The sequence below is a fragment of the Gopherus evgoodei genome, chromosome 1 (assembly GCF_007399415.2).
Source record: "Gopherus evgoodei ecotype Sinaloan lineage chromosome 1, rGopEvg1_v1.p, whole genome shotgun sequence".
Lineage (NCBI taxonomy): Eukaryota > Metazoa > Chordata > Testudines > Testudinidae > Gopherus > Gopherus evgoodei.
Genome location: NC_044322.1, coordinates 2,990,376 through 3,012,580, shown reverse-complemented (window position 1 = coordinate 3,012,580; position 22,205 = coordinate 2,990,376). Strand labels below are relative to the sequence as shown.

Here is a 22,205-nt window from a genome sequence, read left to right as displayed (position 1 = left end):
CCACCTAGGCCAAACAAGGGTCTAGATTTTCGAGAATGGCCTAGAGATTTTGGGTGCTCCACTGGAAATGCCTCAACAGGGCCTGGTTTTCAGAGGCTGGGCACTCAGCCCTTTGAGCCTCTGCCTCCATTAAGGCATTTGCAGTTGGGCACCCAAAAAGCATTAGTCACCCTTGAAAAATGAGGCCTAAGCGGTAGCACACAGTATCTGAATACTTTATATAGCTCTGGTTCTTTGAGGTTTTCAAGGGCTTTATAAAAGGATGGCTAATAGTTATCCCTACTACACAGCTGGGAAAAACGGAGGCACATGGAGAGGAAGTGACTTGACCAAGGTCACACAGCAAACCTGTGGCAGAGGTGGGAACAGAATCCAACAGCCCTCTGCTGCAGCCCTATACCACATAGCCTCCTAGAGCTCAGAAAAGTCACACTTTACTGCAACTGAACATGCAGAGACAAGCCAGCTAGCCAGGACTGGCTGTAAAACTGGTTCCGGACCGTGAGACATGTGGAATTCACATAACAGGAGTAAAACTGACGGGGCAATGGGCCTAAACAAGTGACCCCACCTCATGTACTCACCAGAGTGCTTGCTAGGTAGCTGCAAAACCAATCACCCAAACAATGGATTTTTGAGTTACTCAGCCAGCAGCTGAGATTAGAAGCCAGCCGTTCCCTGGTCTGAACTGCTCTCAGAGATGTCCCTCGGGTAGGTCGAATTGGGGTGACCGCCCCAAGCCCCACACTTTGATCAAAATTGGGACTGCCCTGATATTTAGCCTTTGTCCCACATCCTGACTGATGTATGATCAGGATGCCATTTGTCCCGATAGTCAGGTGAGGAGGCAGGTGGGGTGAGGAGGCGAACAGGGAGGTGAGTGGCAGGCAAGAGGGGGGTGAGGCTGGTGGGCAGACAGCGAGGAGAACAGTGGGTGGGCGGATGGTGTGCCGGATGGAGAGAAGACTAGCAGGGAGGCTGATTTGTCCTGGGCCCCGCATGCCCCTAGGGATGGCCCAGCTAGCTCTAGTGTCAGGTGCTGGTCAGGTCACCTACTCGTTAATAGTAGAAAGCAGCACAGGGCTTGGGTAAGGTGACATATTTATGACCTAACCTAACAGCCACATTTTCTCCCCTTCCTGAGAGTGTAAATACCTAGCTAGATCCTAATTCATACTGATAATGTGACCTAGACCCATCACTATCTGCCCTGTTACTTCACGTGCTACAAGCAGAACCAGGGTTTGACATTCAGATCATGTCACAGATACCTGGTGAGTCGGGGCCATCAACCATTCTTGTAACAGCCACGTGTCATCAGGGTTTGTGACTCTGCATTTACACACTGCATGACCACGTTCACTCTGGGTTTAATGGGAAGAAAGAGGGAAAGCCAGCAAGCCCAGAGGGGGTAGGGGATAGATTAGTCAGAGTATGTTCATAAAGAGGGACATGAGCACAGTCTAGCGGAGAGAGGGAAGACACCTTTTCCAGCTGTGACAGTCTAGACTGCTACTAGGGGAGACATATGGTTAGCTGCCAAAGAGTATTAACCACACGTGGGGTGGACACAGGTCATGTTTGCAGCCAACCATGCCAATAACTGGTTAATGTATCAATCTGAAGGCCTATCATTGCCTGAACTTTGAACAGAAACAACAATAATAAAAACAAAAACACAGCACTACTCACTATCAAGGACTCTATTTTGGTTTTTGGCACAGAATTTCCAGAGTTGAGATTTCACTTTAAAAAATAAAAATAAATAAAACCTTGAATCAATGGTGAATAGGGTTACAGTCAAGTCTGATTTCTTCCAGAGCAAATAAAAGATACAGTTGACGTTGCTTCAGAGCGCTCACCAAGAGGTTGGGGAAAAACATGGCTTTTGTTCAGAGGGAGATCTGCTTCGGCGCTCCCAGACTTCCCTTCTTTCCACACCGTAAGGTCTGACAGTCACTGACAGACACCATTTTGCTCACCCCAATTTGAACTCACCTGGTTTCCCTGCCCCCAGAAGTAACAATACATCCATGTTCAATGGGCAGATTTAGAAACTATTTTGTTTTAAAACCCCCACAATATGTCTGTTAGAACAAACATCTGTGGAAGTGCTCTACTGATATATACAGTACATGCATGGAGTAAGGTAAATATGCAGCCCATGTAACAATAAGAACCAACCTGGACTTAACTGAGTGTCCACGAAGGAGTAACAGTGGTCTGAGTAGAACATTCTCCCCAAGAACCCTGCCCATGCACCTCAATAACCCTTGTGGCTGACCATGTTTCTGCTGATCCTGGGACCTCCACCTAGATCTGCCAATGTACCTCAGTCCTTCGGCACCATCCTTCGCTTCTCCTGGCACTGCCAGTCTTATGGGAATGATCATTAGCCTGGGGAACCATGTGGCAAAGAACCATTGATCAATCAGAATATTGTGCTATCTGCTGAGAGCCACCTAGCACAGAAAGATGTGCAGCCCTCCACAGGCCTGGGCGATTGACTTCCTAACTCTCTGGTCACTGAAAGACATGCTTGCGAGCATCAATGCTTTGCAAATGCATCGCGGTAAAAACGAAGTGGAAGATGGCAGAGCTCATTCACAAAGCCTTAAACAACCATAATACGCCAGGACCTCATGTTGCCACAACCGGTCACATGCTGCCTTGAGAACTGCAGAGTCGGGCTGTGGAGCACAGGCAGATGGGATACATCCAAGGACTGCTGTCTACGTCCCTATTCTCCAACACGTGTCAGAGTTTTTGTTCCAGAGACGCTTCCAAAGACCTGGCCCCATAGATCTAGCAGATCCCTCTGTAGAGCATTCCTGCGGCTGTATTGCAACCAGATTGCTGCACCCAGGTCCTTTGTTCCTTATTATTCATACACTTGGCGACGATGTTAACTATTTCTTTATAGAATTTAAACAGAGGGACAGGGATTGTAACCACCACAAATAATATATGTAGCTTTTTTCCCAGCAGACATCAGATTTGTTGGTAGACCTTGCAAGCCCATTCATGTGCTGGGGAAGTTAACATGAAAGCCCACCAAACACAACTCCTGGGCTGCACACTGAGCATGCCCAGGCTTCACAGAAAGTCAATGTGGCAGGAAGATGCTTGAACTGTGTTTCCTGAAAACGGCTCTTTAAATCATGAGCTCATCTGTATGCCCTAAGGCAAGCTTCAGTCGAAGCTCACTCATGTGTGCCATGCACAAGGACTGGCCACCTCATCCCCGTCTGAGACCGAGTCAACGCTTGCAGCAAGGTCTCCCATTACTAAGACACCGCTGCTTTTACAATCTGTAACTCACGTGTCACATGCTGGTAAAGTGAAACTTGTCAATCAGGGCCCGATTCTGACCCCGACTCAAGATGCGTAGTGCATTACACCACAAAGGGTTCCCTTGAATTTAATGGGACTGCTGAGTTAGCTAGTGAAGAAGAGTCATCATCTGGCCTTATGCGAACAGAACATATTGATAAAGCCTTTTATTAAACTTGCCAAATAGTAAAAGGCAGTTGTCCCCAGTGGGCACCCCTGGCAGCCTGAAACACGGTTCTGCTATCCTCCTAAAGAAGAGGAGAACATCTCTTTAAACGCTTTTTGGTAGGATGTTTGGATTTCAACACATCAAACAGGTTTTCCCCTCCAGCCTCATTCAGAGAAAGCTCAAAAAATAAGATAATTTGACACTTATCCCTTAAATAGGTTTGTCTGTTCTGAGCTGTTGGGAAAAGCAAACAAGCCCGAGCAGCCGTCCCCTTTTTGGGATGACAGAAGGAGGTGAGGGGGCCAATCCAAACCGGGTCAGGTCTGCGCAGCAGGTAGAAAATACACTGCCATCAAAAAATGTGACATTAGCCTGAACGTTCCAAAAAATGGAAGAGCACAGACAGAAGTGGCTTGCCCCCTAGACTGTGTCCATAACAGAGGTCAGACGTGCAGGTTCATTTCTTCGGTTTAGTACCTGGCTCGCCAGGTCGGGAGGTGAGTACACCCTCCTTTGTCCCTTAGTGTTGTGCACCGGAGGCAAGTGCACACCCCAGGTGTAGTCTCTCCCCTGTGCACTGAACATACGATGCAGGCTGTGATGTTACCCTCCCTTCGCTGTAGTTGGCTACTTGACTGCATTCCACGTTTGCTGTGAGCCCCTCAATCATGGGCCCAGCGCTCCGCACCTGTTCTCCTGGGCAGCGCTAGCCACAGGTGGATTCCTAGGTTGTTCTGCATGTAGATGCATTTCACAGGGCATGAGTTGTTAAGTCCTAGGTCTCATGCCTCCAGCTGCACAGTTCTGAGCTTCGCTAGCAGCAGGTGCCTTTTCTCTGGTTAATGCATTTACTCTTTCAGAATCCTGCCCTGACTACGGGGGACTCCAGGTGGCTTTTCCAGCGATCAAGGGCCACAGGTGCCCTCTGCCACCAGCTTACAGCAGAGGCGCTGGCAACTGCTGTGAAGAGGAGACCTGAGCAAGTGGCGAGGGATCTGATTTAGCCAGAGGAGGTGCGAAGGTACCTAGCAAGCTGCTGTGGGTTTCTGAGAGAGGTCTCTGCTAGCTTCCAAAACCAGCTTGGCTTTCTTTGTTCTAGGGGAATAAGACAACTAAGTGGAGAGGTGGTTGGAGGGAAGTGGGACAAACATTAATTTCCTTTTTAATCTGCAATATAAAGTTTTAAATATGCTCATTAAAATAATTGTTTTAAAAAAGAATACCCTTCCCCCACCCCAGCATAAACCCGCTTTGCTGGGAGCTGGCCAGTGCCAAGTCTTTCCCTTAGTCCCCGGAGACGTGTTGTGGGCGTGTAAGATCCTGAGAGGTGAATGATACAAGCAAGCCTTCCTGGCCAGCTGCTGCCCTCCACCACTGCTGTTGAAGTCCTGCTGTGATGTCCACAGCTCACTGGCCGCTCAGGATTTATTCCAGCCCCAGGATGTAGTTGATAGCTTGTACCAGTCCAATGATAACGGGTTGCCAGGCCACCAGATAGCGTAGCCAGTCGAGCAGCTGCCCGTACATGACGTGAGGCCTTTCCCAGCTGTACACAGAAAGAGTTAAGCAGCAAAACAGGGAAGCAGAGAGAAACATGGGGCTGGCTTGGAAGGCTGTGGGCAGGTGTCTTACCTAGTTGAAGCCTTCTGCATGCAGCCCTCTTGTTTGCATTTCTGACTTGAGGATGGCAGAATTATAGGTTATGGCAGAAAGGTTAGAGGAAGTGGACCTATCACACAGTATCAAGATGATAACCAGAGATAATAGCACACAGAGATGGGCCTTCCAATGCAGGGGTCATACAGCTGGGCTTTCATTTCCATGGGCTACGGGCTCAGGGTAGGCTGTGCCAGTGGGGGAGAAGAGCAGGGCTGGGGTCTAGCATTACCCTTGGTAACCCTTCTTGTGTGTCCAGGACAGCGACCTTCTGTGCTCTGCTGAGGGAGTCGCTGGCCTGGCAATAGCCCCTGGTAATGGCATTCAGAATACTGCTGAGGTGTATCCCCACCCCACAGCTCAGTGTTGAAATGGGAGCCTGGGGACAGAGGAACGGTTTCTGGGCTGGAGAATGACAAGGAAAGTACTGGGGAGGGGTCTTCACCCCATAAGGAGCTATGCTACACGGCTGGGTAGTGTAGAATATCCTTAGGCACTGTTCTGATGAGGGTATGATTAGAATCTTGCCCTCTTTCAACTCAGCTTTGCAGCTACAAACGGTACTAGGAACAAGCAGTCAAAACCTGACATTACAGCAAGCAGCCAATAGCCCACGTAGAGCCGACCTGCTTAGATGAGGCCCTGTTTACCAAGTCAAGCCAGACATAAAATTCCCCTAACTCTTACCTACCAGAATAAAAGCTAAGCACAAGCACTAACTGCGGGGAAGGGGGAGAAGAGAAGTACTTGCCTCATTCTTCTGAGCAGCCTGCAGCGGGGGTGTGGTAACAGGTTTACAGTGAGGGAGGTAGGATCTTTTAGAGCAGATGTCGGCAACCTCTGGCACGCAGCTCACCAGGGTAAGCACCCTGGCGGGCTGGGCCAGTTTGTTTACTTGCTGCGTCGGCAGGTTCGGCCGATTGCGGCTCCCACTGGCCATGGTTCGCCATCCCAGGCCAATGAGGGGGGAGGGGCAGGAAGCCGTGGCCAGTATGTCCCCTGGCATGCAACGGGGGAGAGGGGAGTATCGAAAGTTGATGCTTAAGACAGGGAAAGCAAAACTGAGGTGGAGAAACATATCCCGGGTCCCCCTTACACAGGGCTTTATTTTGAAGCACTTGGTAAAGGTTACCCAGTCCTCCCCCCAACCCCTGTGACGGAGCGAGAGAAGCATCACAGTTACAGATGGGGGATGAAGGGCAGGGAAGCGTCAAGTCCAAGGCCATACAAGTTACTGGCAGAGCTGGGATTAGAGTTTGAGGCTTCCTTACTGCCAAGTGTGCTCATTCTTCCACCCCATGCCACCTTCGCGGTTAAGGGACTAGATCCCTGCTCCCCACTGAAGTAAATGGGAGTTTTGCCATTGCCTAGAGTGAGCCAGGGAATCAGTGGAAGAGCTGTGATTAGAAGCAAGGAGACCCAACCCTCCCTGCCCAACTCCAGCACAGTTAATAAGTTTGCAGATCACCTTCAGGGGGCAAGGCAAACAAAAGAGACGAAGTTGCTAGGATTTGGCCCCAAGACCAGAAAAGGATACGGGTTACTAAACATTCTCTTGAGATCCACCTTCTCTTTGCAGTAAGGACACGTCTGTTTCTTCCCAACGATACACCAGCCTCGGATGCAGAACTCATGGAATCTGAAGGGTGACAAGTTAAGGGAAGCTGCTCTGGGGGGGTGAAAAAAAACCACAGCAAGAGAGCAGGAACACTGGGATTAGAACTCAGCACACCCAGATACACAAGTTGCTGCTCTAATCACAGATGAAGCCATTCAGATCTGCACAAGCAGCCATGTATTTGTTCAGTCTACTTAAATACATTTTGGCAGCCACATTTATACAAGGGAAATAATTCGGCATGAATTTAGACTTGCTGCTATGTACTGAACTCACTCCTGGGGCAGGCGTGCTCTACTGTTCACATCATCCTCCCCTAGGAGATAACAGTGCCACCTGAGTAGCCAAGTTACCGGCAGAATCAAGAACATAAACCTGGCCAGTTAATCCATCAGGATTTGGCGTACAAGACAGGTTTAACGGTGGGATAGAGAGTGGGACAGTCACTATAACTTGATGGTTACAGGTGGTGCAGGTCGATGCATATAGTCAAGGCTGCCCCCCAGTTTTCATTGTAACTCTGTTTTCTGTTGCTTATAACTACGCCAGACCTAAATCATTCAGGATGAAATTAAGGCTGAGCATGGATGGAACCGGCAATACGGATAGGCTGGAGGGCCAGGGGCAGAAAGGTCTGTAACCACTACAGAATGCTCTCCTCTCAAACCTAGAATTGAGCCCATTATTCCCAAATCTCCACACTCCTCTGCTGTCTAGCAACTAGCTGTGAAACCCATACTGTGTGGACCTGACACGAAAGGAGCTTGTGAACTGCGCCAGGTTGACCCACATGCTCACAGCTCCGCGAAGGAACTGCCAACTACTATCCCCAGTGGGCCATGGAAGCAGAATGGAGTACAGATAGGTCCTCCTCAAGAGGCAGCAGCTCCTGCCACGTGGCTTGGAAGGAGTGTAATTAATGAGGCAGGAGACAGCTGGAAGATAAAACAAAATCCTGATTCTACTATGGCTCCTTAGGGCACCTATTTAGCCTCTCCCACCATGTTGGAAGTTGACTAGTTATTCCTGCAACTCTCTGAGCCAGATTCCAGACCATTACAGCCTTCTACCTCTTACCCTACAACATTGATTCTTTAACAGAATCTTGAGGGATTTTATCAAAGGATTTTAAAAAGTCCCAATTACATCTACTGATGCACCCTCTTCTATTTTGTTGACTCCATCAACTGGTTCTAAGTCTGTCTGTCTAGCACTTGGGCCACCCCTCGTCATGGTTTCATGAGTGCACGATCACACTCGGGGGAAATTCTAACCATGACTAACAACCCATATCTCTAGAAGTTCAAGATTAAATTAAAAAAGGAAGTTAGAGCAGGAAAAATATACTGTCACCTTGGCAACTGTCACTCAGGGTCAGATTGCTGTCTGTAGCATAATCTGTTTCCATCCCATCACACAAATATAAAATTTCCTTTTAAGAAATTCTTTATTTCTCTTTTCCTTCTAATTTTTGGTCCAATATCAACCGCAGTAAGTCTGTGGTCACTAATGACAGACACTATCTACTTCCACATCACTAATTACACCATATGTACCTCCAAATTAAGTCAAGTGCTGCTTGCTTCCCTGTAGTTTCTGCTTTTGTTTTCACATTTCAACACCCTAAATGATGACTCAAATGTCCTGTTAAGCTTGAGCCTACGTACAACATCCCACCACGCCTCTGGGTAGCTGAAACTTCTGACTGCCACCACCTTCTAATGACTGAGTTCTAGAACGCTGCTTCTTGCTAACCCATTGTTCACCACTCTGCTTATGCATATCATGCACTTCAAAGAACAAACAACATCTGTAGTCCATGCCCACAGAAGCTTACAATTGAATTAAGACATGACACGAAGTAAGAACCAGCAGTATATAGAGAGAAAGGGTAAAAGAAAGATGAGGATTCCAGTAAGATTGTGCGGTATTTGCAGGGCTTAAATTCAGTCAGAGCTGTCCAGAGCAGAGCCCTGGTGGGGGCTGTGTGCAGGGCTCTGGGAAATACTATATGAGAATTTAAGCCCTAGGTATTTGCATATCTTGATGGCACAGTATTGTTTTTCAGTTGGAGCAAGGAAGTGATGGGAATAAGGTTAGAAAGAAGCAGGGAATGGAAGGTAGGTGAGATGATAGGGAAGACGGGGCTAGGAACAGAACTGCTGTAACTAGCAGTTAATAGGAGAGGCACAGGTGACTTGTAGATATGTAAGACCATGAAAAATAGTCAGGGCAGAAGGAGGGCAGCAGGATAGGAGGAGGTAGAGTTTGAGAACACAGGAAAAAGAAAAATGAGGGGGTGAGAGGAGGAGAGGTATAAGACAGGTAGAGAGCAAGGCAGGAGGACACACGGTACTGTAGGGATGTCCCATGAACCAAGATAAAAATAACAAGGAGATCTAGTGGCACCTTAGAGACTAACACATTTATTTGGGCATAAGCTTCCGTGGGCTAAAACGTACTTCATCATATGCACGGAGTGGAAAATACAGTAGGCGGGTATAAATACATAGCACATGAAAAGTTGCCTTACCAAGTGGGGGGATCAGTGCTAACAAGCCAATTCAGTTTAGGTGGAAATGGCCTATTCTCAACAGCTGACAAAAAGGAGTGAATACCAAGGGAGGGAAAATTCACTTTGTAGTGCTAACGAGGCCAATGAAATCAAAGTGGCCCATTTCAAACAGCTGACAAGAAGGTGCGAGTATCAGCAGGGGGAAATTAGTTTTTGTAGTGACTCATCTACTCCCAGTCTTTATTAAGGCCTAATTTGTTTGGTGTCCCATTTGCAAAGCAATTCCAGTTCTGCAGTTTCTCGGAGTGTGTTTTTGAAATTTTTTGTTGAATAGCAGCCACTTTTAAGTCTGTTATTGAGTGTCCAGGGAGATTGAAGTGTTCTCAGAACCCAATACCTTATTTGCTAGAAGTATTAAAAAGCCTCCCCAAGAACTGTAGAGATTCCAGTCTTATTTTTAACTCAAACTAACAAACTCATCTGTAAATCCTCAGAAAATTCAACCTACTCTCAGATCAAGTGCTGTCAAATTGAGGAGGATTGATACAAAATATTGATACAAAATATTGGCTACAGTATGCAAACGTCAGGATGTTTTTATTTGTATTATGGTAGCATCTCAGAGGCCTGGTCCTTGACCAAAACTTCATTGTACTGGGCCATCCCAGCCTCAAAGATCTGATAATCTAGGCCAGTGATATTTTTATCTTTCAGAGTGGTAGCCATGTTAGTCTGTATCAGCAAAAAGAATGAGGAGGACTTGTGGCACCTTAGACACTAATACATTTATTTGGGCATAAGCTTTGGTGGGCTAAAATCCACTTCATCAGATGCATGGAGTGGAAAATACAGTAGGAAGATCACACACACACAAAAATGAAGGTTGCCATACTAACTCTAACGCGACTAATCAATTAAGTGGGCTACTATCAGCAGGAGAAAACAAACAACTTTTGTAGTGATAATCAGGATGGCCCATTTCCAAAAAGTTGACAAGAATGTATGAGAAGAAGTAGGGGAAAAAATTACCATGAGGAAATAGTTTTTAGTTTGTGTAATGACCTATCCACTCCCAGGTTTTATTCAAGCCTAATTTAATGGTGTCCAATTTACAAATTAATTCCAGTTCTGCAGTTTCTCGTTGGAGTCTGTTTTTGAAGTTTTTTTGTTGAAGAATTGTGACTTTTAGATCTGTAATTGAGTGGCCAAGGAAGCTGAAGTGTTCTCCAACTGGTTTTTGAATGTTATAATTCTTGACATCTGATTTGTGTCCATTTATTCTTTTGCGTAGAGACTGTCCTGTTTGGCCAATGTACATGGTAGAGGGGCATTGCTGACACATGATGACATATATCACATTGGCAGATGTGCAGGTGAAAGAGCCCCGATGGTGTGGCTGATGTGATTAGATCCTATGATGCTGTCCCTTGAATAGATATGTGGACAGAGTTGGCACCGGGGTTTGTAGCAGGGATTGGTTCCAGGGTTAGTGTTTTTGTTGTGTGGTGTGTGGTTGCTGGTGAGTATTTGCTTCAGGTTGAGGGGTTGTCTGTAAACGAGGACTGGCCTGTCTCCCAGGATCTGTGAGAGTGAGGGATTGTCCTTCAGAATAGGTTGTAGATCCTTGATGATATGCTGGAGAGGTTTTAGTTGGGGGCTGAAGCTGACGGCTAGTGGAATTCTGTTACTTTCTTTGTTGGGCCTGTCATGTAGCAGGTGACTTCTGGGTACTCTTCTGGCTCTGTCAATCTGTTTTTTCACTTCAGCAGGTGGGTACTGTAGTTTTAAGAATGCTTGATAGAGATCTTGTAGGTGTTTGTCTCTGTCTGAGGGAATGGAGCAAATGCGGTTGTATCTTAGAGCTTGGCCGTAGACAATGGATCATGTGATGTGTTCTGGATGAAAGCTGGAGGCATGAAGGTAAGTATAGTGGTCAGAAGGTTTCTGGTATAAGGTGGTGTTTGTGTGACCATTGCTTATTAGTATTGTAGTGTCCAGGAAGTGGCTCTCTTGTGTGGACTGGTCCAGGCTGAGGTTGATGGTGGATGGAAATTGTTGAGGATATCATTGTGGAATTCCTTAAGGACTTCTTTTCTATGGGTCCAGATGATGATGTCACCAGTGTAGCACAAGTTGAGTAGGGACATCAGGGGATGAGAGCTGAGGAAGCGTTGTTCTAAGTCAGCCATAAAAATGTTGGCATACTGTGGGGCCATGCAGGTACCCATAGCAGTGCTGCTGACCTGAAGGTACACAGTGTCCCCAAATGTGAAATAGTTGTGGGTGAGGACAAAGTCACAAAGTTCAGCCACCATGGTGGTATCAGGGATACTGTTCCTGGCAGCTTGTAGTCCATCTTTGTGTGGAATATTGGTATTGAGGACTTCTACATCCATAGTGGCCAGGATGGTGTTTTCTGGAAGATCACCGATGGATTGTGCTTTTCTCAGGACGCCAGTAGTGTCTTGAAGATAGCTAGGAGTGCTGGTAGCATGACAGGCTGGCGGAGGCAGTGGGGGCCAGGGACAATGGGCGAGGAGCCCTGCAGCCAAGGGTTGGAGCTCCATGGCCAGAGCCTGCTGCTCCCGACCCCAGGGCTGGAGCCCAACCCTACTGTCCCCGGGAAGGTTGGGAACTCACTAGCTGCCTGCTCCTCCAGCATGTGTGTCTCGGGGGAAGTGTGCATGGCAGGGTCCAACCCCTGCTGGTGGCCCTGGGGGAGGGACCACTGCTTTGCCTCCCCCAATCACTGCCTAGGTGGATGTGGCAGGAAGAAAAGACCTTGGTGGCCGCATTTGAGAAATGGTGGCCTAGATCCCTCCCAAACTGCTCAGCTTATGATGAAGAGTCATTTATTCAAAACAAATGAGTTCAGAACGGTGATTATAACCTTAAAGACAAGTGCAGCCCATAGTTTCAGACGTGTTTTCAATGTGGTCCTTATTTAGGGCCAAGTTTAGACACCCTGGCTTTAGGTCAATGATTCTCAACCTGCAGCCCGTGGGCCAGTTGCAGCCCATGTGACATCCTCAGGGCCATACACGTAGTATTGGATGCGGCCCACAGCAATAAATAGGTTGAGAACCACCGCTGTAGCCCACAGGATTACTTTGCTAGCTATTATATCCTACTAATCCAGCCAGCCATGTCAAATTATGTGTCTTTTTCCAAATTAATCTATTTCATTCTTATATTTTACCAGTATTAATTTGAATTTAGGATGTGTTGAGATATGTGTTTCCCAATAAGATGTTTTACTGAAACGCAAGAAGGCTACCAACCTGTATATTGGGTAAAATCTGCTATATAGCTAAAAGTATAATCAGTTAAGAGTAAATCAGCATAAAGGCTGATAATCTATGGCACAGATAGGAGTGGTCCCTGAACTCTGGGGAACCAAAGGGAGGAACTAAACACAACACTGAACAGGCTTATCCGGCGTCTACAACCAGTTGGTAACTACAGGGTACACCACAATTTGGAAGTCGCCAAGAGAGCCTAGGCTGGCAGTTTTTGGAGTGAGATAATTTCTATATATTAATAAGGATTAAGTGTCAATCCACTAAGCTATAAGATAAGGGTACCCATAAATTTCTTAGGATACAGAAATAAGATTTAGGTATAGTAGGTTGGGTCTGAATTACAGTGTCAGGGTCCTATCAAATACCTTGTATGGAAGAAATCTGGAGCACTCTTCTAGCTTCTTGCTATTTAGCAGCCTTTAAGCTTTTCTTCTAGCTCTCTGAGCTCACTCTTTTAGTCCTTAGCTCTTCCTTTAGTCTTTGTTCTCCTATATTCTATAGAGTATCTTCTATCTCTCTCAGCTTGTGCATCATAGTATAACTACTCAACATTTCTAACTATTGGGGAAGCCAGCATCATCATGGTATGGGGCATGACAGGAGTGAGGCTGGTCCTTCACCTCCTATTACCAGGTCCTCAAGGAAGGATGTGAGTATGTTAAGGTAAGGTACTTACAATAGGAATATTACCACCAGGAGTTTTGGAATTTTTACTGTTTTGCAGTTATAAGTTTCATAACATTTATTATTCTGTTGTTAATCTCAAAGTTTGTGTCACTTTGGTATTGTTCTCAGCGTAAGTGTTTTTGCAGGCACCCGAGAGTCCTCTCCCGCTATAGAACTCTCCGAGTTCTTGAGCCCTGTAGTCTGAATTGGATAAGAACCTATAAGTCTTCTGGCTGGATGTGATCAGTGGCGAGCCATAACAACTAACCCATCATGTTCAGGTCAACATGTGCTAGGTAATCTAAGCAGCGGGTCAGGCTTTTAATTGTGCCATCAGCAGAAAACCCAGAAGACCTTTAGTAGAGACAGCCGCACGAAGTGTCTCATGCATGGGACCAGGAAGCCCAGCATCACTGGGGAACTATGTGGTTAACTCTCTGCAAAGTAAGGTGCACTCTGAAAACCACAGTGATTTCAATCTGATCTGTGTGTTCTGAAGATTTCCTCAAACATCACCTACATCAGATGCACACAAAGCAAAATTTAACCATGACAGAAGCAAGTAACAAGCCCCCCCCGCCCAAGAAAAATCAAAACACAGGAAGAAGCAACAGTGCAAGCTTCTCCAACAAGTCCCCTCAGACCTGCCTTGAGGAACAACCTCTATTGGCTGAATGGCTATTCCCAAACTTTGGCCTCTGGACAAAGTGCATCAACACTGTGGGTTTCTTAATGCCTGTTTCTTCTTCGAGTGATTGCTCACATCCATTCCAGTTAGGTGTGCGCGCCGCGCGTGCACGTTCGTCGGAAACTTTTTACCCTAGCAACTCCAGTGGGCCGGCAGGTCGCCCCCTGGAGTGGCGCCGCCATGGCGCACAATATATATCCCTGCCGGCCCGCCCGCTCCTCAGTTCCTTCTTACCGCCGTGTCGGTCGTTGGAACTGTGGAGCGCGGCATAGCTGTCCTCCACGTCCCTAGCTCTCCTAGTTTCTATCGCTTGTTTATCGCTTATCTCTAGTTCTATATAGTTGTTAAATTAGTATTGTTAAGTAGATAGTTTAGTAAATAGCTGTTAAGTAGTTCCTGGCCGGGGGGCTTAGCCCTTCCCGGCACCGGGCGTCAGGCTCATGCCTGTTTCGCCAGGCTTCAAGCAGTGTGCGGCCTGCAAGAAGCCCATGCCTACCAGCGATCCCCACGAAGCGTGCCTGAAGTGCCTCGGGGAATCGCACAGATCTGACAAGTGCCGCATCTGTAAGGCTTTTAAGCCGAGGACAAAAAAGGAGAGGGATCAGAGGCTCCGGACTCTCCTAATGGAGGCGGCACTTGACCCGTCGGCTTCGCAGACCGTGGTTTCGGCACCGGCACCGGATCGCTCCGGCACCGAGAAGACTCCCCGGCACCGACCTTCTCCGGCACCGGAATCAGAGCCTAGGCCGTCGAAGTCTAATACTCCGGCCAGGCAGACCCGGCTTGAGCGCCCGGCCTCAACATCGGCCGCGGCACCGCCGGCACCGTCAGCACCGTTGACTCCGGGCCCGGCGGGTCCGTTGAGTCCGGTGCCGCCGAGCTCCCCCATGAGATCTGGGGTTGAGATAGTGGTCCCATCCACTCCGGAGACCTTCGCCTCGGCTCGGGACCTTATTGCCCTGACTGAGCCCACTCGGCTGCCACCCCCGGTACCTCCGGTGCGGGTCGTATCCAGAGGCAAGCCCATGATGTCGGCACCGCCCAGAGACAGTCGTTCCCGATCCAGGTCCCGACGTCTTGGGCGCTCCAGATCCCGACGCCGCTCGCAGTCCCGGCACCGCTCCCCTCAGCGGTACCGGTCGCACTCGCGGCAACGGTCGGCATCGAGACGGTCGCGGTCAGGCTCCAGTCGGCGTCACCGCCACCGCGACTCCAGGAGCAGGTCCCGACGCTACTCACCGCACCGGTCGACCTCCCGGCACCGAGCTGGTGGCAGGTCCCGGTCCCGGTCTCGCTCGACCTCCCGGCACCGAGCTGGTGGCAGGTCCCGGTCCCGGTCGATCTCCCGGCACCGAGCTGGTGGCAGGTCCCGGTCCCGGTCGATCTCCCGGCACCGAGCTGGTAGTAGGTCCCGGCACCGAAGCGGCGCCCGGCACCGAAGCGGCGCCCGGCACCGTGACAGATCCCGGTCCCGGTCCCGATCCCGGCACCGATATGACTCCCGGCACCGGTCCCCGGCACCGAGACGATCCTCCGTGCCGGCCCGCGCAGACCCGTACCATCCAGGGTCGGCCCCGCCGTGGCCCTCGAGGCAGCCGTCCGTATCCTCCCAGACGGACAGCGGCTATGCGCTGGGCACCGACCGGCAGGCGGCGCTGTTTGCTGATCCGCCGCTGCAGGACCAAGGCCCACAACAGTGGGGATTCTGGACACCCTGGGCGTACCATCAGGCCCAGGGCCCCCAGCAGCTCCCTGCTAGGCCGGCGACTGCGGAGCGTAGGGCCCCGGAAGCCTCTTTGTCTCGCCCCCCTCCCTCCCCGGAAGGGGACGAAGGGTCCAAACAGCAGGACTCCGCTGTGGCTCCGGAGACAGAGGCGAGGGCTGAGGAAGACCCTCAGTTGGACACTATTGTGCCTGGGGTCTCATCATCCTCCTCCCCGGATGAGGCGGTGGCGGGTACCTCCTCCAACAGTCCCCCCCCGCTGGATCTCAGGGCGCACCAGGACCTCCTCAGGCGATTGGCTCAAAACCTGAGTCTGCAAGCAGAGGAGGTCTCGGAGATAGAGGACCCAATTGTTACCATCCTCTCTTCCGATGCTCCCACCAGGGTCGCCCTGCCGTTCATACGGACCATCCAGGCCAATGCCAATACTATCTGGCAGTCCCCGGCCTCCATCCCTCCGACAGCGAAAGGAGTCGAGAGGAAGTACATGGCCCCTTCTAAGGGGTACGAATATTTACATGTTCACCCGACTCCCGGTTCACTGGTAGTGCAATCGGTGAACGATAGGGAGCGTCACGGCCAGGAGGCTCCGGCCCCCAAATCCAGAGAAGCCAGACGGATGGACCTCCTTGGCCGTAAGGTGTATTCGGCTGGGGCGCTGCAGCTCAGGGTCTCTAACCAGCAGGCCCTGCTGAGCAGATACGCCTTTAACTCCTGGGTGGCAGGGGACAAATTTAAGGAGCTGCTGCCACAGGATGCTCGCCAGGAGTTTACGGCCATCCTGGACGAAGGCAAGAAGGTCGCGCGCACGGCCTTACAAGCCTCCTTGGACGCTGCGGACTCGGCTGCCCGTACCCTCGCGTCAGGAGTTACGATGCGTCGCATCTCCTGGCTGCAGGTTTCCGGCCTTCCGCCAGAGCTCCAGCACACGATACAGGACCTTCCTTTCGAAGGCCAGGGCCTGTTTTCCGATAAGACAGACCCCAGACTTAAGAGTTTAAAGGACAACCGGGTCATTGCGCGGTCCCTCGGGATGCACACCCCCGTGACACAGCGTAGACCCTTTAGGCCGCAACAACAGCAGCACCGTCGGCCGTTTTCCCAGTTCCGCCAGCGGCAGGACCTTTACAGGCGCCGCGGCAGGAACGGGAGGCGCAGGCAGTCGGGGAACCAAGGGGGGCAGAACCAAGGCTCCTCAAAACCCCCGCCTGGTCCTAAGCCTTCATTTTGAAGGTGCGCTCGAGGGCGCAGTAACAGTTTCCCCTATGGATCCTTCCCCCCCGTTTTCCAACCGCCTTTCGTTTTTCCTCCCGGCGTGGTCCCAAATAACATCGGACCGCTGGGTCTTAAGCGTGGTGCAGACGGGGTACCGCCTGCAGTTTGTTTCGTTTCCTCCTTCCCGCCCTCCTTCCTCGTCCCTCTTCAGGGACCCCTCTCACGAGCAATTCCTTCGGCAGGAGGTGCGGACGCTCCTCAGCAAAGGAGCTATAGAGGCGGTTCCCGAAAACGAGAAAGGCAAGGGGTTTTATTCCCGCTATTTTCTGATCCCCAAGGCCAAGGGGGGCCTCAGGCCTATCCTCGACCTGCGAGAGCTCAACAAATACCTCGTGAAGTTGAAGTTCCGCATGGTATCCCTGGGGACCATCATTCCATCCCTGGATCCGGGAGACTGGTACGCCGCCCTCGACATGCAGGACGCGTATTTCCACATTGCCATTTGGCCACGCCACAGACGCTTCCTCCGCTTCGTTGTGGGGGCTCGTCATTATCAATTTGCGGTCCTCCCGTTTGGCCTGTCCACGGCCCCGAGGGTGTTTACAAAATGCATGGCAGTTGTCGTGGCGCATCTTCGGCGCAACCGTGTCCACGTGTTCCCTTATCTGGACGATTGGTTGATTCGGGGCACGTCGGAACAGCAGGTGTACAGCCATGTCCGCGTGATCACCGGCATGTTTGCGAGTCTGGGCCTCTTGATAAACACAGACAAGTCCACCCTGAGGCCCACTCAGAAGGTGGAATTTATCGGGGCCGTCCTGGACGCCACTGTGGGCAGGGCCTCGCTGCCTCGGCAGCGGTTCCAGACCATGGCGGCGATCGTTCAACGCTTGCGGTCAGCCCCGTTGACGTCAGTGAGGACATGTCTAACCCTGTTAGGCCACATGGCGGCGTGCACTTTTGTGACCGACTACGCTCGGCTCCGCATGAGGCCTCTCCAGCTGTGGCTTATCAGTCATTACAGGCCAAGGCAACCGCTAGACATGTTAATCACAGTCCCCCAGAAGGTCTTAGATTCCCTCGGCTGGTGGTTGGACCAGTCCGTATTGTGTGCGGGTCTTCCCTTTCACCCGTCTCAGCCCTCGGTATCCCTGACAACGGATGCCTCAGATCTAGGCTGGGGGGCCCACCTGGGGACCCTGCGGACGCAGGGCCTATGGTCCCAGGAGGAGGTGGGGCTACACATCAACATGAGGGAGTTGAGAGCGGTCCGCCTTGCTTGCCAAACGTTTTGTCATCAGCTTCAGGGTCGTTGTGTAGCCGTGTTCACGGACAACACGACGACCATGTATTATATCAACAAGCAGGGCGGCACCAGGTCCTCCTCCCTGTGCCTCGAGGCGATACGACTCTGGGACTTTTGCGTAGCCCACTCCATTTACCTCAGGGCTTCCTTCCTTCCCGGAGTACGGAACACGCTGGCGGATCGATTGAGCAGATCCTTCCTGTCACACGAGTGGTCCCTTCGCCCGGACGTCGCTCTCTCCATTTTCCGGAGGTGGGGTTATCCCCGGGTGGACCTCTTTGCGTCCAAGGGGAACAGGAAGTGCCAAGCGTTCTGCTCCTTTCAGGGCAGGGAGCCGGGGTCGATAGCGGATGCCTTCCTCATCCAGTGGTCGACCCACCTGTACTATGCGTTTCCTCCGTTCCCTCTGGTTCACAAGGTCCTCCTGAAGGTGCGCAGAGACAGGGCTCGTGTGATCATGGTGGCCCCGGCATGGCCCAGACAGCACTGGTACACCATGCTGCTAGACTTGGCCGTAGCCGACCCGGTTCCCCTGCCCCTTCATCCGGACCTGATTACCCAGGACCACGGGTCTCTCTGTCACCCAGACCTGCAGTCGCTGCACCTAGCGGCGTGGCTCCTGCGTGGCTAACTGGTTCCGAGCTGCGCTGCTCCACGCCTGTGAGAGAGGTGCTCTTGAGCAGCAGGAAACCGTCCACAAGAGCCACATATTCGGCAAAATGGAAACGCTTCTCCTGTTGGTGCGTAGAGAGAAATCTCCGCCCTATGGAAGTTTCGGTATCCGAAATCTTAGACTATGTTTGGTCCCTCAAAGAACGTGGTCTGGCCTTATCGTCGTTGCGAGTCCATCTGGCAGCTATCTCCACCTTTCACCCGGGTGCGGACGGTCGCTCCGTCTTTTCTCACCCGATGGTGTCGAGATTTCTTAAAGGGCTGGAACGGTTATTCCCTAACGTCCGTCCCCCTGCTCCAACCTGGGATCTTAACCTGGTGTTGTCCCGGCTCATGGGGCCCCCCTTTGAGCCGTTAGCTACTTGCTCCCTGCTTTACCTCTCTTGGAAGGCTGCCTTTCTAGTAGCTATCACCTCAGCTAGACGGGTGTCGGAACTCCGAGCCCTTGTGGTAGACCCCCCATATACGGTCTTCCACAAAGACAAGGTACAGCTTAGACCACACCCTGCCTTTCTACCCAAGGTGGTCTCAGCCTTCCACGTCAACCAAGAGATTTTCCTCCCGGTTTTTTTCCCAAAACCTCACTCCTCAGGCAGGGAGCAGCAGCTCCACTCGCTGGATGTCCGTAGAGCTCTCGCGTTCTACATAGAGAGGACCAAACCCTTCCGCAAATCCCCCCAGCTTTTCGTGGCGGTAGCGGACCGTATGAAAGGGCTTCCTATCTCCTCCCAGAGGTTATCCTCGTGGGTTACGTCCTGTATCAGGACCTGTTATGACTTGGCCCAGGTCCCTACGGGCCGTGTGACTGCGCATTCTACCAGGGCGCAGGCGTCGTCGCTGGCTTTCCTTGCCCGTGTGCCCATCCAGGAAATCTGTCGGGCAGCGACCTGGTCATCGGTCCACACCTTTGCTTCGCACTACGCCCTGGTACAGCAGTCGAGAGAGGATGCGGCCTTCGGAACTGCAGTGCTCCATGCCGCGACTTCTCGCTCCGACCCCACCGCCTAGGTATGGCTTGGGAGTCACCTAACTGGAATGGATGTGAGCAATCACTCGAAGAAGAAAAGACGGTTACTCACCTTGTAACTGTTGTTCTTCGAGATGTGTTGCTCACATCCATTCCACACCCGCCCTCCTTCCCCACTGTCGGAGTAGCCGGCAAGAAGGAACTGAGGAGCGGGCGGGCCGGCAGGGATATATATTGGGCGCCATGGCGGCGCCACTCCAGGGGGCGACCTGCCGGCCCACTGGAGTTGCTAGGGTAAAAAGTTTCCGACGAACGTGCACGCGCGGCGCGCACACCTAACTGGAATGGATGTGAGCAACACATCTCGAAGAACAACAGTTACAAGGTGAGTAACCGTCTTTTTGACAGTGTGGACACTTATTCACTAAGAACTGGACCAAGACCAAATTTGTTTCCCATAGATGACCACACAATCGGATGGCAATGACTTTCTCGTTGTCAGCTTGGGCTGGTTTAGAACTGGTGACCCAGAGGTGGAAGGTTCTCACTTCCACTGGCAAATCCCTCAGTGACTCAGCTGTCTGGTTCTAGGCAAACTTACACTGTGCCTGTTCCTAAAGCAGAGACAGAGGGAAGCAATTCCTGGAAGATATGTATGCTCCTCCATAGCTTAACCCATTCCTGAAATGCAGCCACTTCAGAAGAGAGCTGCTGCCACGCAACTGGTTCAGGTTTGTTCTTTTTATAGAGATATGAAGTCAGGAAAGGGGGAATTCAGGGAAGTAGAATGAAGTTACCCAAACAGTAATTCTGACCAGATTTCAATAGTGACCCACAGTGGGTAGCAGGCTACCTGAGGTGCTAGCTCTCCAGCTGCTCCAGGAAGAGAAAAGGATACACATGATTGCAGGAAAGCCTGTATGTGTTCTCTATGATCCCTTCTTCATTAACATCTACAAAGATCTGTTGGCCACACACAGCGCAGACGCTGTCAGAAAGGTGCTTCGTTGGCATTCCTGATGCGCTGTAAAACTGAATAGGATGGCGGGAGGGGACAACACAAGACAAGAACTAGTCACAATTAATGTGCATTCACTAATAAAGTCTTGCTCCTCTACCGTTCAAACTAAAGGAGTCTGTGGCAAGATTACAGTTTAACTGGCAGAGTGAGTGATCCAGTGGTCACAGCAAGGACCTGGGAATATGAACTTCTAGCTTCAGCCTCTGGCCCCTGATTCAGCACTCCCCCTCTCCCCCCCCCCCGCCCCACCATGGGGCTTCAGGGGTGGACTTCAGACACCCTGCACTACTCCAGCTGCGGGGCTCTGGCTCTGGGCTTCAGCAGGTCTGGCCTTACTGGGCACCGTGGTCAAGAGGCAAGGAGTAGGGTGAGCCTGCGGTAGGAGGCAGCAAAAGGGAGCTCGAGACAATGGAGGGGGGAAGCAGTTGGGACCAGGGGCACGGGGACACAATGGGGGCCAGGGGCACAAAAATACAACTGGACATTTTTATTGTTGAGTCTGCAAAAAAATCCTACATAAATAAATTACAATGATTTATTTGGATATGTACACGTGCATATTTTTTTCCTAAGTTAATTAAGTATTTTAGGAAAATCTGTGAGAACCGCCACCAACAAAAAATGGGTTGTGAGAACCCTTGTCCTAGAGACTGTTACTGTAGGAAATGGGGAGGCTGCAGGCACATGCTTAGTCACCCACCTCAGTTACACCCTCCCTGCCAGAAACACCACACTGGGGTCCCCTCAAGCTAAGCGCTATTGCCATTGGAGCTGGTCAGAACATGGCTGCTCTCTTCTAGCAGCAGGTAGAATTGGGGGAAAAAAGTAAAAGAAAACCTAAAACCCCCAAAATATTTTGATTCTGAAATGCCACTGCAGTGCCCCATGGGCTAGTTGGGATTCTCCTGTATAGCTAACGCTCACTGGTCAGATTACATCTCCCATGAAGCACCATGGTCTCTCCTGTTGGTGAAGGGAGGTAGTGCAACATGTCTGGGGTGTATCGGGGAGATTATGGGCTAGGCTCCCCAGCTGGATTTTGAGGCGAACGGAAGCATGAGGCACCATAGTGGCATTTTGGAATCAAAATATCATGGTTGTTTGGTATTTTGATGAAAAACGGTCAGTTTTCCATGGAAGCCAGTCACATTTCAGAAAAGGTTTCATCTAATCAAAAAGAAGCAATTTCCATCAAACACTGCTGACAGAAAGTTTTTGACCAGGCCTATCCTAAAGCATGGGCAGTAACCAATTATTACTGTGGACTCTATACAGAGTGCAGGCACCAAGATCATAAGTGACTGGTGATTTTGGGAGCCCAACTCCAGACAGCTTAAAGGGGCATGATTATCAG

The 22,205-nt window shown here is 50.7% G+C and overlaps 1 protein-coding gene across 4 annotated transcripts in view; it reads right to left on the bottom strand.

The window, feature by feature from the left end:
• Positions 1-1,688: 1,688 nt before the first annotated feature.
• The window catches only part of RNF121 (ring finger protein 121), a 45,874-nt gene continuing 25,357 nt past the window's right edge, over positions 1,689-22,205 (bottom strand). For 3 of the 4 annotated variants that reach the window (XM_030556188.1, XM_030556205.1, XM_030556214.1), the window contains 3 exons: positions 20,729-20,901; positions 6,696-6,797; positions 1,689-5,048 (listed from right to left, as the gene is read on the bottom strand). In XM_030556188.1, coding sequence (XP_030412048.1) covers positions 4,928-5,048; positions 6,696-6,797; positions 20,729-20,901 — 396 coding nt within the window. In that variant the 3' untranslated portion in view covers positions 1,689-4,927. The remainder of the gene's footprint in view (positions 5,049-6,695; positions 6,798-20,728; positions 20,902-22,205) is intronic. The other variant, XM_030556197.1, reaches the window with a different exon arrangement.